This window comes from Marmota monax, unplaced genomic scaffold (assembly GCF_021218885.2).
Source record: "Marmota monax isolate L192 unplaced genomic scaffold, Marmota_monax_Labrador192_F-V1.1 WCK01_AAM20220418_F8-fsc00001, whole genome shotgun sequence".
Lineage (NCBI taxonomy): Eukaryota > Metazoa > Chordata > Mammalia > Rodentia > Sciuridae > Marmota > Marmota monax.
In genome coordinates this window covers 35750873-35763989 of record NW_026693777.1, presented here as the reverse complement: position 1 = coordinate 35763989, position 13117 = coordinate 35750873, and the positions used below count along the sequence as shown (strand labels likewise).

At 36.6% G+C, this 13117-nt stretch overlaps 1 protein-coding gene across 5 annotated transcripts in view; it reads right to left on the bottom strand.

Annotated features, from left to right (window-relative positions):
* The window catches only part of Slc12a6 (solute carrier family 12 member 6), a 96997-nt gene that overhangs the window by 67279 nt on the left and 16601 nt on the right, over nt 1–13117 (bottom strand). For 2 of the 5 annotated variants that reach the window (XM_046460991.2, XM_058584661.1), the window contains exon 2: nt 9915–11260. The exons of the other annotated variants lie outside the window; for them this stretch is intronic. In XM_046460991.2, coding sequence (XP_046316947.1) covers nt 9915–10032 — 118 coding nt within the window. In that variant the 5' untranslated portion in view covers nt 10033–11260. The remainder of the gene's footprint in view (nt 1–9914; nt 11261–13117) is intronic. 5 annotated transcript variants of the gene reach the window in all.

The window sequence follows — 13117 nt, the reverse complement described above, 5'->3', positions numbered from 1 at the left end:
GTCCTGTGTTAGCGGTCTCAAACAGAGCCAAGATATCACTTGTACCCATTTCATTAAATACAGGAGGCTTTTTGATCAAAAGAGGAAGATAAAAGCTAGAATTAGGAATTGAAGGATCACAAAATATTCCAGTAGCCACCTTTCTAGAACTTTCTGAAAATCAAGTTCAGTTTACAGACAATCCTCAAAACATTCTAATCTTGGCAAACAGTGAGACAGGATCTCACTATAGTGCCCATGCTGGCCTTGAAATCTTGGGCTTCAGTGATCCTCCTGCCCAACCTCCTGAGTAGGCAGGTCTACAGGCTACCTACACATTACCACACCTAGCTAAGTAAAAAAGTTTAAAGATCCTCTGTGAAGTCCAAACATAACAAAAATTAAACAATTTTCTAAAAAGTATTAAAACACCATCCGTCCCCTTCATATAATTAATGATACAGTTGAAGAGAGAAAAATAGAATTACAACATGATTACAAATTTAAGGCACACTGCAAAGTATATTTGAGGGCTAACAGATACTGACAAATGGAATAATCAAAGTTGAAAAACAATATTAGGTAAGTCATCTTGGAAGAAATACAAACCTGATCTTGAGGTGATGATGTTAAGTGTGAATGTGTGTAATGTTTTACATTAGGCAGGGAATGAAAGCACAAGAGTTCAGATGAAGATATTGAGGTGGGAAAAAGACAGAGACAACTTTAGAGGAGAACTCTTACTATAGATTCACCATTTCTAACACAAGGATCAGAATCTTCTGTCACAAAAGGTTATGTGTTACAGTGGAAAGAACACAGCAAAGGAAATGAGACCTACTTCATCATATGGTGTTTCAGAATAGATTAAAATCACTTACGGAGCTGGGGATATACCTCATTGGTAGAGTACTTGTCTAGTATGCATGAGGCTCTGGGTTTAATCCTTAGTACAGAAAAAAAAATGTGATTACGTACCATATTCTAAGTAATAAAATCCATAATGAAATACATTAAAAGAAATACATCTTGCATACCTTCAGTGAAGAATATGTATTCTGAAGTTATATTAAAGTCAATTATTTCACTAACTCCATTTTTAAGTTTTAAGTCTCCCACTCCCCTTCCCCTCGGTACCAGGGATTGAATCGAGGGGTGCTTAGCCACTGATCCATAACTCCAGCCCTTTTTTAATTTTCTATTTTGAGATGGGATCTCACTAAGTTGCTTAGGGACTCACTAAGTTGCTGAGGCTGGCTTTGAATTTTCAATTCTCCTGCCTTAGCCTCCAGAGCTGTTGGGATTACAGGCATGTGCCACTGTGCCCAGCTAAGCCTTCTATTTCTATATCACTGATAAGCAGGAATCTTCCTGGAAATGTGAGGAATGGAAGGCTTCTAAAGGTTTGTCAGATTAAGCTAATTTAAGCCAAGTTCTATGCTCAAATTTCACAATTTTTAGCATTATTTCAAAGAATATTCTACATTTAGAAATTTTTTTTTTAAAGAGAGAGAGAGAGGAGAGAGAGAGAATTTTTTAATATTTATTTTTTAGTTTTCGGCAGACACAACATCTTTGTTTGTATGTGGTGCTGAGGATCGAACCCGGGCCGCACGCATACCAGGCGAGCGCGCTACCGCTTGAGCCACATCCCCAGCCATTTAGAAATATTCTATACTAAATTTATAGAAAGCAATCCAATACTTGAAATAATAGAGGAAGAAGTTAACTTTAATTTTAAGAAATCTACAATAATAAAGAAATAGAGAATAAGAATTAGTAACTATTAGGGCTGGGGTTGTGACTCAGTGGTAGAGTCCTTGCCTAGCATGTGTGAGGCATTGGGTTCGATCCTCAGCACCACATACAAACAAATAAATAAAGGTCCATCAATAATTAATAAAAACACTTAAAAAAGAATTAGTAACTATTAAGAGAGCAGCCTAGTTGCAGGAAACATAAAAAATTATGTGTGTATTTAAAGCAGAGGGGCCATTCGGTGTGGTTAAAAACAAACAAAGCTTTAGAGCCATATACATTTACTTTGAATTCCAAATTTGCTACTTAAATCATCTAATTTCTTGACAATTTATTTTCCTAATATAGAAAATAGCAATAATGGTTTCCTGTCTTGGTGGTTGTGAGGATTATGTGAGCCAATATTTATTAAGTGCCTAGTTTGAACACTGGCTCTTCTACTTACCATGCTCAACAATAGTAGCTAGCCAGGTGTGGTGGCACATGCTGGAATCCCAGCAGCTTGGGAGGGTGAGGCAGGAAGATTACTAAGGCCAGCCTCACCAACTTAGTTGCTTAGTGAGGTCCTAAGCAACTCAGCAAGACCCTGTCTCTAAATAAAATATAAAAAAGGGCAGGGGTTGTGTCTGTGTCTCAGTGGGTAAGCACCACTGGGTTCAATCCCTGGTATCAAAAAAAAAAAAAAAAAAAAAAAAGAAAGAAAAAAAAAAAAAAGAAAAGAAAAAACAAAAAACCTCAAAAAAACAATGGTAGCTAGTAGTATTATAACTTAAATTTGACAACATGTTCATGTAAAACTGTTTCCTTTTTCAACATGGCAAAAACAAGAAATGATACATTCCTCAGAGTTTACCAGTTAATAATCAATTTCTTAATCCACGCCATATAGCCAAATTCTATCTGAAATCTGAAAATCTTTTAAATATTTTACAATATGCTAAAGTTATATATTTTACACTCCTAAATATTAAGTATAGAAAATAAAAGTAACTAGCAATTAAGCAACACGTACAGTGTATGAAGGGGTGTTGTTTAGTTTTTGTTTTTGGTACTGGGGATTGAACTCAGGGGCTCTCTCCCACTGAGCTACACCTCAGCTTTTTATTTTTAGACAGAGTCTCACTAAATTGCTGAGGCTGGCCTTGGACTGCTCAGTCTCCCAAATTGCTGGGATTATAGGCATATACCACAACACCCAGTTTGTATGCTTATTTTTTTTAAAAAAATTATAGAATTCAGTCAATTTCAATCTGGCAAATCTCTTTGTGGGGCAAAAGCAGCATATCCTACACACAGGGTTGGTGTGCTAAGCAAGAAAAATTCTGGGAGAAATTCTAATTAACTGGTGAAAATAGTGTTGAAATACAAAATGAAAATGTTCAAGACTATCAGAATACATGACAAATAAGAGTTACAATCTACACGGTTGTAAGATGTAAAGAACTGAAAGATTACATCCATGCACATGCCTGCCTGTAATCCCAGTGACACAGGAGGTGACAAAGGAGGATCCCAAGTGCAAGGCCAGCCTCAGCAACTTAGCAAGGACCTAAGCAACTTAGAACCTGTCACAACAGAATAAATAGAAAGGGTTGAGGATGTAACTCAGCGGTAAAGTGTCCCTGGGTTCAATCCTTAGTACTACCCCCACTTCTGCCTGCCCCCCCCCCCCGCCAAAAGAACTAAAAGGAAACAAACTAAATTGTGTATTCTTGTATTAAGGTCTTACATACAGTAAAAATCATGGTGAAAAGAATTGGGATGAGGCTGGAGTTGTGGCTCAACGGTAGAGTGCTTGCCTAGCATGTGCGAGGCCCTGGGTATGATCCTCAGCACCACATAAAAATAAATAAAATAAAGGTATTGTGTCCAACTACAACTAAAAAAAAATTAAAAAAAAAAGAACTGGGATGATATTTTAGGGAGATGTTAAGTCTTTCTGGCAATGCTTCCTTTCCTACTGAGGTATGGAAAGGAAGATAGAAAAATATGCCTCACTCAGCAGGTTTAAGGATAAACTCAGATTTTAAAACATGAAGATATATGTTTGTTAGATGGATTGGGAAAAGGCCCACACAAATAATTAAAAAAACAAACAGCTGGGCATGGAGGTGCACTGAGTCAGGAGGATCATGAGTTCAAAGCCCATAGCAGAAACTAGTAAGACCCTGTCTCTAAATAAAAATATAAAAAATGGCTGGGAATGTGGCTCAGTGAGCAGCCCTAGGTTCAATCCCTGGTACCAAAACAAACAAACAAACAAAAAAGGCTTTTATTTTTAATTCTTGAGATGTGGTCTTCCTATATTGTCCAGGCTGGCTTTGGAACACTTGGAGTAATTCTCCTGCCTCAGCCTCCTGAGAAGTTGTGACTACAGGCACATACTAGTATGCCTGGCTATAAAAGGCTTTAAAATCCTCACTATAGAAAATAGTTATATTTACACAGAGAAAAATCTCTTTTAGTTTTCTATCTCAATGTTAGTCAATAAAAGAAGGTAGTCAAATATTCTTTTTAGAATGTAAGATTTCATGGGTAATGAGCAGAATTAATGTTTAGCTAACAACTTATATTAGTAATACAATTTGAACTTTATTACTTCATTTGACAAATTGCTCTCATACTGTTTGTACTGCTGGTGAGTTAATGTTTGTAGCTGCTGTTCAATACCAATGTAGGTCCACTTCTGAAAATGTCCTCAGAACTATTCTAAGGTCCAGTATTGTGGCGTACGCCTGTGATCACAGAAGCTCAGGAAGCTGAGGCAGGAGGATCGTAGGTTTGAAGCCAGCTTCAGCAACTTAGTGAGGCTGTAAGCAACCTAGTAAGATACTGTCTCAAAATAAAAAGGGCTGGGGATGTGACTCTTTTACCTTGGGTTCATTTTTAATAAATACCCTGTTTGGGAGGTATTTATTAAAATGATACTAGGGTGTCTTTTAGAGTCAAAGAACACACAAAGGGTAAAAAAGAAAAATAAATAAATAAATACCCTTTTTGAAGGGAAAGGAAAAGAGAAATCTTCCAATCTATGTCCAATGAAGGCAATCCAACAGTATGAATCTGCCTAATCCACAGACACTACAAGTTGGGTTTTTTTTTTTTTTTTTTTTTTGGCACTAGGGATTGAACCCAAGCGCATTTACCCACTGAGTCAGAACGCCAGTCCTCCTTTTTTTTTTTTTTGGTTACCAGGAATTGAACTCAGAGGCACTTGGCCACATCCCTAGCCCTATTTTGTATTTTATTTAGAGACAGGGTCCCACTGAATTGCTTAGCACCTCTTTTGCTGAGGCTGGCTTTGAACTCATGATTCTCCTGCCTCAGCCTCCCAACCCCAGTCCTTTGTTTTATTTTGAGACAGGGTCTCGATAAATTGCTTTGGGCCTCCCTAAATTGCTGAGGCTGGCTTTGAACTTGCCATCTTCTTGCCTCAGCATCCGAAGCTGCTAGGATCACAGGCATGTGCCATCATGCTTGGCCAATAAGAAGATTTGAGGAGGAAGGAGATGTCTGGAGCAATTATTTCATAAAAATACTTACACAAATTTAAATAAATACTTTAATAAAAGAATAACTAAGTGTAGGGCTGGGGGTGTGGCTCAGTGGTAGAGCTCTTGCCTAGCATGTGTGAGGCACTTGGGTTCTATCTTCAGCACCACATAAAAACAAATAAATAAAGGGATTATGTCCATCTACAACTAAAAATAAAAAATAAAAAAGAAGAAGTGTAGCATTCACATCTGATTAAGTAAATTCAGTAAACAATAAAACTGTTCTATTGGTCCTTTAAAAATTAGTTTTGATAATACTTATCAAATCCTGTGGCCCTTCCACATTAAGATACACAGTAACTTTCTCTCTCCCTTTTTTTGTAGTGGGATTAAACGCAGGGGTGCTTTATCACTGAGATACATCCCCAGTCTTTTTTTATTTTTTGAGACAGGGTCTTGCTAAATTGCCAAGGCTGGCCTTGAACTTGTGATCCTCCTGCCTCAGCCTCCTGATAATTGTTTTTTAATGACATATAAACTTGTGCTAATGTTTTGAATTTTATGATGCTGAGCATGTTCTGCACTGGTGCCAACGTCTAATACAATTATATATTTACAAATACACCTGCTACACAGTGAAAAGAATTAATTTAGTCCATATGGATCAATGGACCCCTTTTGAAATTGCAACTTAGACACTCTTAAATAAGTGTTTAGACTTTTAAGAATCTAACTCATATCTGAACATGTTTATAAACCTCTTGATTTCTAACATATTATAGAAACCACCAGCAATTAAAAAATACTCAAGTTCTACTCACTGTTGGCTACTGTTATTAGAGAACACACAGCAGTATCTGGTATGCTGCAAGCTTTTAAGATGGCTTAAACTTGAAAAATTTGGTCCATTAGCTTTATCTGATGGAAGTGAATTTGCTACCTAGTTCACTTTGTGTCAAGAGCTAAAACTGTGAAGTTAACTTTCTCTTATTGCTGGGTAATAACTGAAAATAAAAGATTCATGTTAAAAAAAATTAGGCTTTTCCTGAGGCAAATCACTTACTATTGTCAACAGTCTCGGTTTTTAAATCTCTAAAAAGGCAATAACCATGTGAAGTCCCAGAGAGTTTGGATAACACTTCACTAAATACCCTCAATTTATGCCCCCCCCCCCTTTTTGATACTGGGGAGTGAATCCAAGGGAGCTTAACTACTGAACCACATCCCCAGACCTTTTTTACATTTTATTTAGAGACAGGGTCTCAGTTACTTAGAGCCTTGCTAAATTGCTGAAGCTGGCTTTAAACTGGTGATCCTCCTGCCTCAGCCTCCAGAGCCACTGGGATTACAAGTGTGCCCCACTACGCCCAGCCCCTTCATCTCTTTACCACATGCCCAATGTGCTATCTATAGCTTGGAATGTGGCTCAGTGGTATTTGCATGAGGCTCTGGTTCAATCCTTAGTACCTGAAAACAGTAACAACCACAACCAATATGCTAACCACCCTAAATATTTGTTCCCCACAAGTGCATCATCCTTCTTGAATATCTTCAAATTGTTCCTATTATCTGTCATCTTCTTTTCCAGGTCTCCAAGAATCAGTGATGTCCCCTCCTGAGATACCTGTTCCAGGATCCCCACCATGCCATTTATTATTCTTTCCATCATCTGCTATCCAAACCTGTTTTTTTTTTTTTTTAAGTGAACCACTAATCACACTGTATAAATAATGGGTAGTTCTTATTTTTTGAATGCTAGGTCACACGTGTCTCTCTCTCTCTCTCTCTCTCTCACACACACACACACACACACACACACACACACACACACACGGTATCCTATGCCCTCCTTATAACCACTTTGTAAAATAGGTACTGTTATTCCCTTGGTTTTATCAATGAGGAAAGAAGTTGTTAAATAGCTTGCTGAAAGTCACTCAAGTACTAATTATTACAAATTAACATTACTACCAATTAGTAATAATTAGTATGACTGGGATTCACAGCCTGGTCTTTGACTCCAATGCCATTCTGCTGTATTTAGTGGGGAACTTGAAACTTCTTACACCTTTGTAGCCTTAGGAAAAAGAGCCCAAACAGCTGACACCACATTTGGTGAATAAAAAAGGCAGAGAATATGTCTATCCATTGATTTGCTTACTATGTTGCTAAGAACCTGGAAATACAAAATTGATATTATAAGATCTCTGTCCTCAAGGAATTTATAATCAATCAGTCTGTTGGGGAGACAGAAACAAGTAAACAGATACTGAAATACAGTGTGTGGTAAATGCTATTTTTATGGATAGGTTGCTGAGAAAACAGAACAGGGAGGAAGAAAACAAGAAAAATGTTATGGAAATCTGAATTTTTCCTTTTTCTTTTAAAGCCCCAATTAAGCAGGGTTCTACTATATTGACTTTCTATTGTAGTTTGTATGGCAAGGATTATGTAGTTTAAAAAATTAGATTACCTCTGTGTTTGTATTTCTATTTTATCTAAAATTATTCACTAGTCTAATTCAAATACATATATTTTAAAAACCCGCTTAAAAGGATGATATGCTTTCTAAATATGTTCCATTTATACCATTATATGTATTTTTCTCTCCACAGAGAAGGAAAAACAAAGGAAAATAAAACTACTGGTTACATAACTGGCCAGAGTTAGAAGTACTTGCAACAAAACCACAATGAAGGTAGGATTTTTTTTTTTTAAACTCAGGAGGGGTCAAAAAAGGGCCAAAAAACAAAACAAAACAAAAAATCCTGACCCTTTATTCCTACATTGAAAAAGGAAGAAACGACTTTTAGACTTTCCCCTCTCTCCTTCCAATTTAACCCTACAATTAAGGTAATTTAGATAATATATTCCTAGCATTTGTTCACTTGCCAAACAATAGTTTATTCAAGTGGTGACTTTCTGGGGCTGTTATGGAAAACAACAAATGAAAATCCTTATAAAATTCAAATTAGATTATATCTGTGACTTATTTCTTGTTCAAAGCAATTACTATGGAAGAAAATAAGTTAAGCCTAATAATGGCACTTTCTTAAAGTTGGGTACTCTCAAACTTTTATGGCTTTCCTAGGTGGTTGTTCGTAGAGTAAAGCTCTATTCTAATCTGAAGAGAGTTACATTTCTCCAAACATAATGGGACTAATAAAGACGAAAATAAAAGAGTAGAGGTGGTAGAGAAAGGAAATAGAAGTTTGCATTTGTGAAATTAATGAAGATGACAATAAAGACAAAGTTCTAAAGGGAATAAAATCTAAGCAATTAAGAAAGTTCATCTTGAAATACACACAGGCCCGAGAGAAAGAATTATCTAACTTTTTTGAGTTGAAGTTGTAGAGAATCAGGTTCAAGTTCAAAGTAGGTTAAACTTGTTTTCAGCTTCTTATCATCCTGACTATTCAGCAAAATGAAAATAACCTAGTGGACAAAGAATTTACATAAAACCTTTTTATTTTCTCCTAATAAATTTTCTCTATCAGGAAAAAGTATATAAAAGGAACATTTTTTTTTAACTAGTCACCATCTTAAATAAGTTAAAGATTCTTTTTTTTTTTTTTTAAAGAGAGAGTGAGAGAGAGGGGGAGAGAGAGAGAATTTTTTTTAATATTTATTTTTTAGTATTTGGCAGACACAACATTTTTGTATGTGTTGCTGAGGATCGAACCCCGGGGCCGCACGCATGCCAGGCGAGCGCACTACCGCTTGAGCCACATCCCCAGCCCAAGTTAAAGATTCTTTAAAATTCTCTAAAGCTTGGCAAGAAGCTGAGATAATCAATAGCTGTTTACAGCAAGGAACTGCAATGTGTTACTTGCTATAGAAAAAAGTTAGAATCATGGCATCACAGAATTAAAGGGAATTTTGTGAGTTTCCCTTAGACTTTATTCACATACTAGAGAAGTTGCTGACAATTTACAGATTTAAAAAATAAGGGGCTTCAAACTATGGCTATATTTGATACCATAATATTAACTTCAGATTTTAATTGCATGCTTAAGACTCCAAAACCACAATTCCCCTAGAAAGTATAACTGTTACCATTTAGAGAAAATAATAGGGATAAGTACCTTCACCAAGTAACTTTATTAAACAGTGATGCTATGCTCAGTTACCATAATGACCATCTATTGTACTTTTCTTTCATTAAAAATTTCTTAAGAGTATTCACTACTGAATTACCGTTTATCTTGTAAACTGAGGCAAAATTTTAAGTAACTATAGAAGTCACAAAGTCCACATTACAAAATTAGTGAACCATGCTCCCTCTTTATATAATATTCTGTAAACTGCTAAATTTAAATGTTGTCACTCATTGGGTTTAGAGTATTTTCTGGATATAACCTTAACTGTGTAAGTAAAAAGTAATTCTACATTGATTTTTACTGTGCTCATTTGTTTGAAAACTCTTTTCATAAGCTGCCATGATTCAATTTCACCTGTTTGTAACGAACACAGAACTCATTGTGGGTGAAAACAAACCAGTGTGTGAAAAACGTAAAAGAAGTTATCAGATATACAAAGGAGTGAAACAATTGAGTGAAAAATACTTCAACCACAACATTTTTTCTCAATCCATAAGCGGGCATTTCAATTTTGATATCTTAGTGACTATATTTTCTCACAAAATCTTCAGAGATTCCAAAAACTCCGAAACCGAGGACTCACCTGGATCATCTGAATCCCGAATCCGGGCTTTTATTTCTGTTAAACTGGGCTCTTGGGAGACCGAAGCCGCTGCCCCCTCCTCTGGATCCTCTACTTTAGTCACAGTAAAGTGTGGCATCGTTATAGTTCGAAATGCTTCGCTTTCTGTGTTTAAACTTCCTCGCAGTCCGCTCTGCCTGCCTGCGCTTTCCACCTTTCACACTGAGCACTGCCTAAGGGAGACAGTGGCTGGGAATCGGGAAGTACTCGGCGCTCACGTGACCTGCAGCCGCGAGGGAGTGAGGCTCTAGAAGACACGCCTTCCTCAGTGTTTATCATTCACTTGAGAGGATTAAGCACTCCACCCCTTACGTATTGTTATTACCCTAAAGAACCCCAAGAACTGTTCAGGCTGCTTTTCCAGAGCCGCCAAAACCTGGAGATGGCAGAATTTATGAATTGTTGTCAACTGTGTGCTACCGGCACCTTCCTTCACTTAAAGCACTGCCATACCTGTGTGCACATCAGGATCTCAACCTCTGCCCTCATATTTCACATGAAAGACTGGGGAACAGTTCATTTCACAAACAAACTGTATCGACTTAGAAACAAAAAATGGACTATTTGTTAGGCTTTTGTTGTTACTTTATTTCAAAGCTCATACAAATCATTTTTTTTCCTTCAGGGGGAAACATTTAGCAAATATTTAATGACACCTACATATTTTATATATCGTTCAAGATGCTGCAATGTATACATCCAAGAAGAGATATTAATTTTCCTAAAATACAAGTTTGTTTAAAAGAGCAAACTATATTTAAAGGGAAGAGTTCAGAACTTTGTTTTGTACAGGAAGCTTAAATATGTTTAAAAGAAAAAAGAAAATCCAAAGAAATCCTTCTGAGTAAGAAGTATACAGCTCCTTCCGCATATACCTAAAATAACATACTTAACGCTTGGGTCTAGTTCATTGGTTAACTGTATCAAGTTCTCAGTTGATGACTTTAACTACAGGAGTATGAGGCCAACCTCTTCACTCAGCCAGGGAAATCAGTAAATTGAGCCCTGTGTTAATTTCCATGTTGATGATGTAACACAAAGGCTTTGTTAGGAATGCCTTCCACCTGACATGTAAAACTATGCTGAATTTATTTAACAGTGAAGGAATGACAGTTTGTAATCCTCAAAGAGATGCCACTTCTAAGACAAGAGGAACCCGATATTGTCAAAGACCTACTTTGTTCTCTGCATTGCACTAGAAACTTTACACCATGATTGCATTTAGCCAAGAAACTTGCCCAAAGTCACAGAGCTTGTAAATGGTGAAGCCCAACTTCAAAATCTCCAACGCCCTTGTGGTATGCAACCTGGAAAGTTTAAAAGAAAGCTCATATACATTTACCTAAATTTTATTTCCTGTGTTCCTAATAGCACTGATTTGTAATCTTGGCTGCACACTGGGATTACGTGGGGGAGCTTTTAAAAATACTAATGCTGAGCTGGGTGTGGGTGCATGCCTATGATCCCAGAGACCTGGGTGACCGAAGCAGGAGGATCGCAAATTTGAGGTCAGCCTGGGCAACTTAGTAAACCCCTGTCTCAAAATAAGAATTTTAAAAAAGGGTGGAGATGTAGCTTGGTGGTAGAATGCTTGCTTAGCATGTAGGAAGTCCTGGGTTCATTTCTCAGTATCACAAACAACAACAACAAGAAGACAAGTGTGATGCCTGGGTTCCATCTTCCCTTCTCAGATTTTCTAACTTGTTTTGGAACACAACCTGAGTGAAAAGACTTTTTAAAAATTCCTTCAGATGGTTCTTATATGCAACCACTATAGAATTACTATCATACAGGAAAGAGGTAACTTTAAAAAAAATTTTTTTTTTAGTTGTAGATGGACACAATACTTTTATTTTTATGTGGTGCTGAGCATTAAGCCTAGTGCCTCACACTTGCGAAGAAAGTGCTCTACCACTGAACCACAACCCCAGCCCCTCAGGTAACTATTTCTATTTTTTGAAAGAGATTAAGTGAGGATTGGATAGTGTACTTTGGTGATTCTTCCATATTTACAACTCAGTTACTCTACTAATTTATTTGAAGGAACTTAAGAGAACAACCAAACTGTAGATAATTTCAATAGTATATTCTGGATTCCAGTTTGTTAATACTTTACAACCAATAGATATTTCCAGTTGGATCTTGCCTTTCATACTTATTTTATAAAGAGGATCAAACTGTGGCTAATCTTCTATATTTGATAGAAAACAAAGACTTGTGTTCATAAATCTGTGTATGGCTTGTGTGTATAAGTCTATATACAAATATTATTCTGTCACCCTTCCCCTCTTAAAAAAAATTCTCAAGCTAAACAACCAGGATGTGACAAATTTCTGTTAATGTAGTTTAGGAGTAACTTATTTACCAACTTGATGCTTGGATACCACATTGGTCAGCAATTTAATAATAGTTCTTACCATGCACTGTAAATAAAAGTGCAAGGGCATAGAAAATTGAAGGCAAAGTTAAAGTAATATAGAAAAAGCTGGAGGTGGGAGAAGTAGTACAGAAAAAGTTGAGGTGTGTATAATATATATGGGGAGTAACTAGATAAAGGTGGCAGGATGTAAGAAATAGATATTTAAAGTACAATATTCTGTTATGATAAGATACCACTACACCCCAAAACGGTTAAACATAAATAAGGCTAACACCACCAAATATGGCAAGAATATGAAACAAAATGAACTTTTGGGGAGTGTGAAACTGTTAAACCACTATGGAAAAAGGTCCAACACTTTTCCCTACAAGTCAGCAATTCCACTCCTAATTATTTACTCCTAAAAAGGAAAAGATATTCCCACAAAAGGACTTGTACAAAAATGTTCATACCAGATAAAATAAGAAAAAAAATGTTCATATCACACTCCCAAACTAGAAACAATTCAGGTGTATATCTGTGAGAGAACAGATACACAGTGATACAGTCAAACAAAGGATTACTATTGAGCAGTAACAAGGAATGAACTACTGACAATGCAACCACAGGATGAATCTCAAAAACATGCTAAGTAAAAGAAACTTCAACCAGAAAAGTATATCATGTGTGAATCCACTGTTATGAGGTTTTGGAACAGGCCAAAGTAAACGATGATGCAAAAAATCAGGAAATGGTTGCCTCTGGGGGGATGGAGGCAGAATTTAACTGGAACCAGACATGAGAG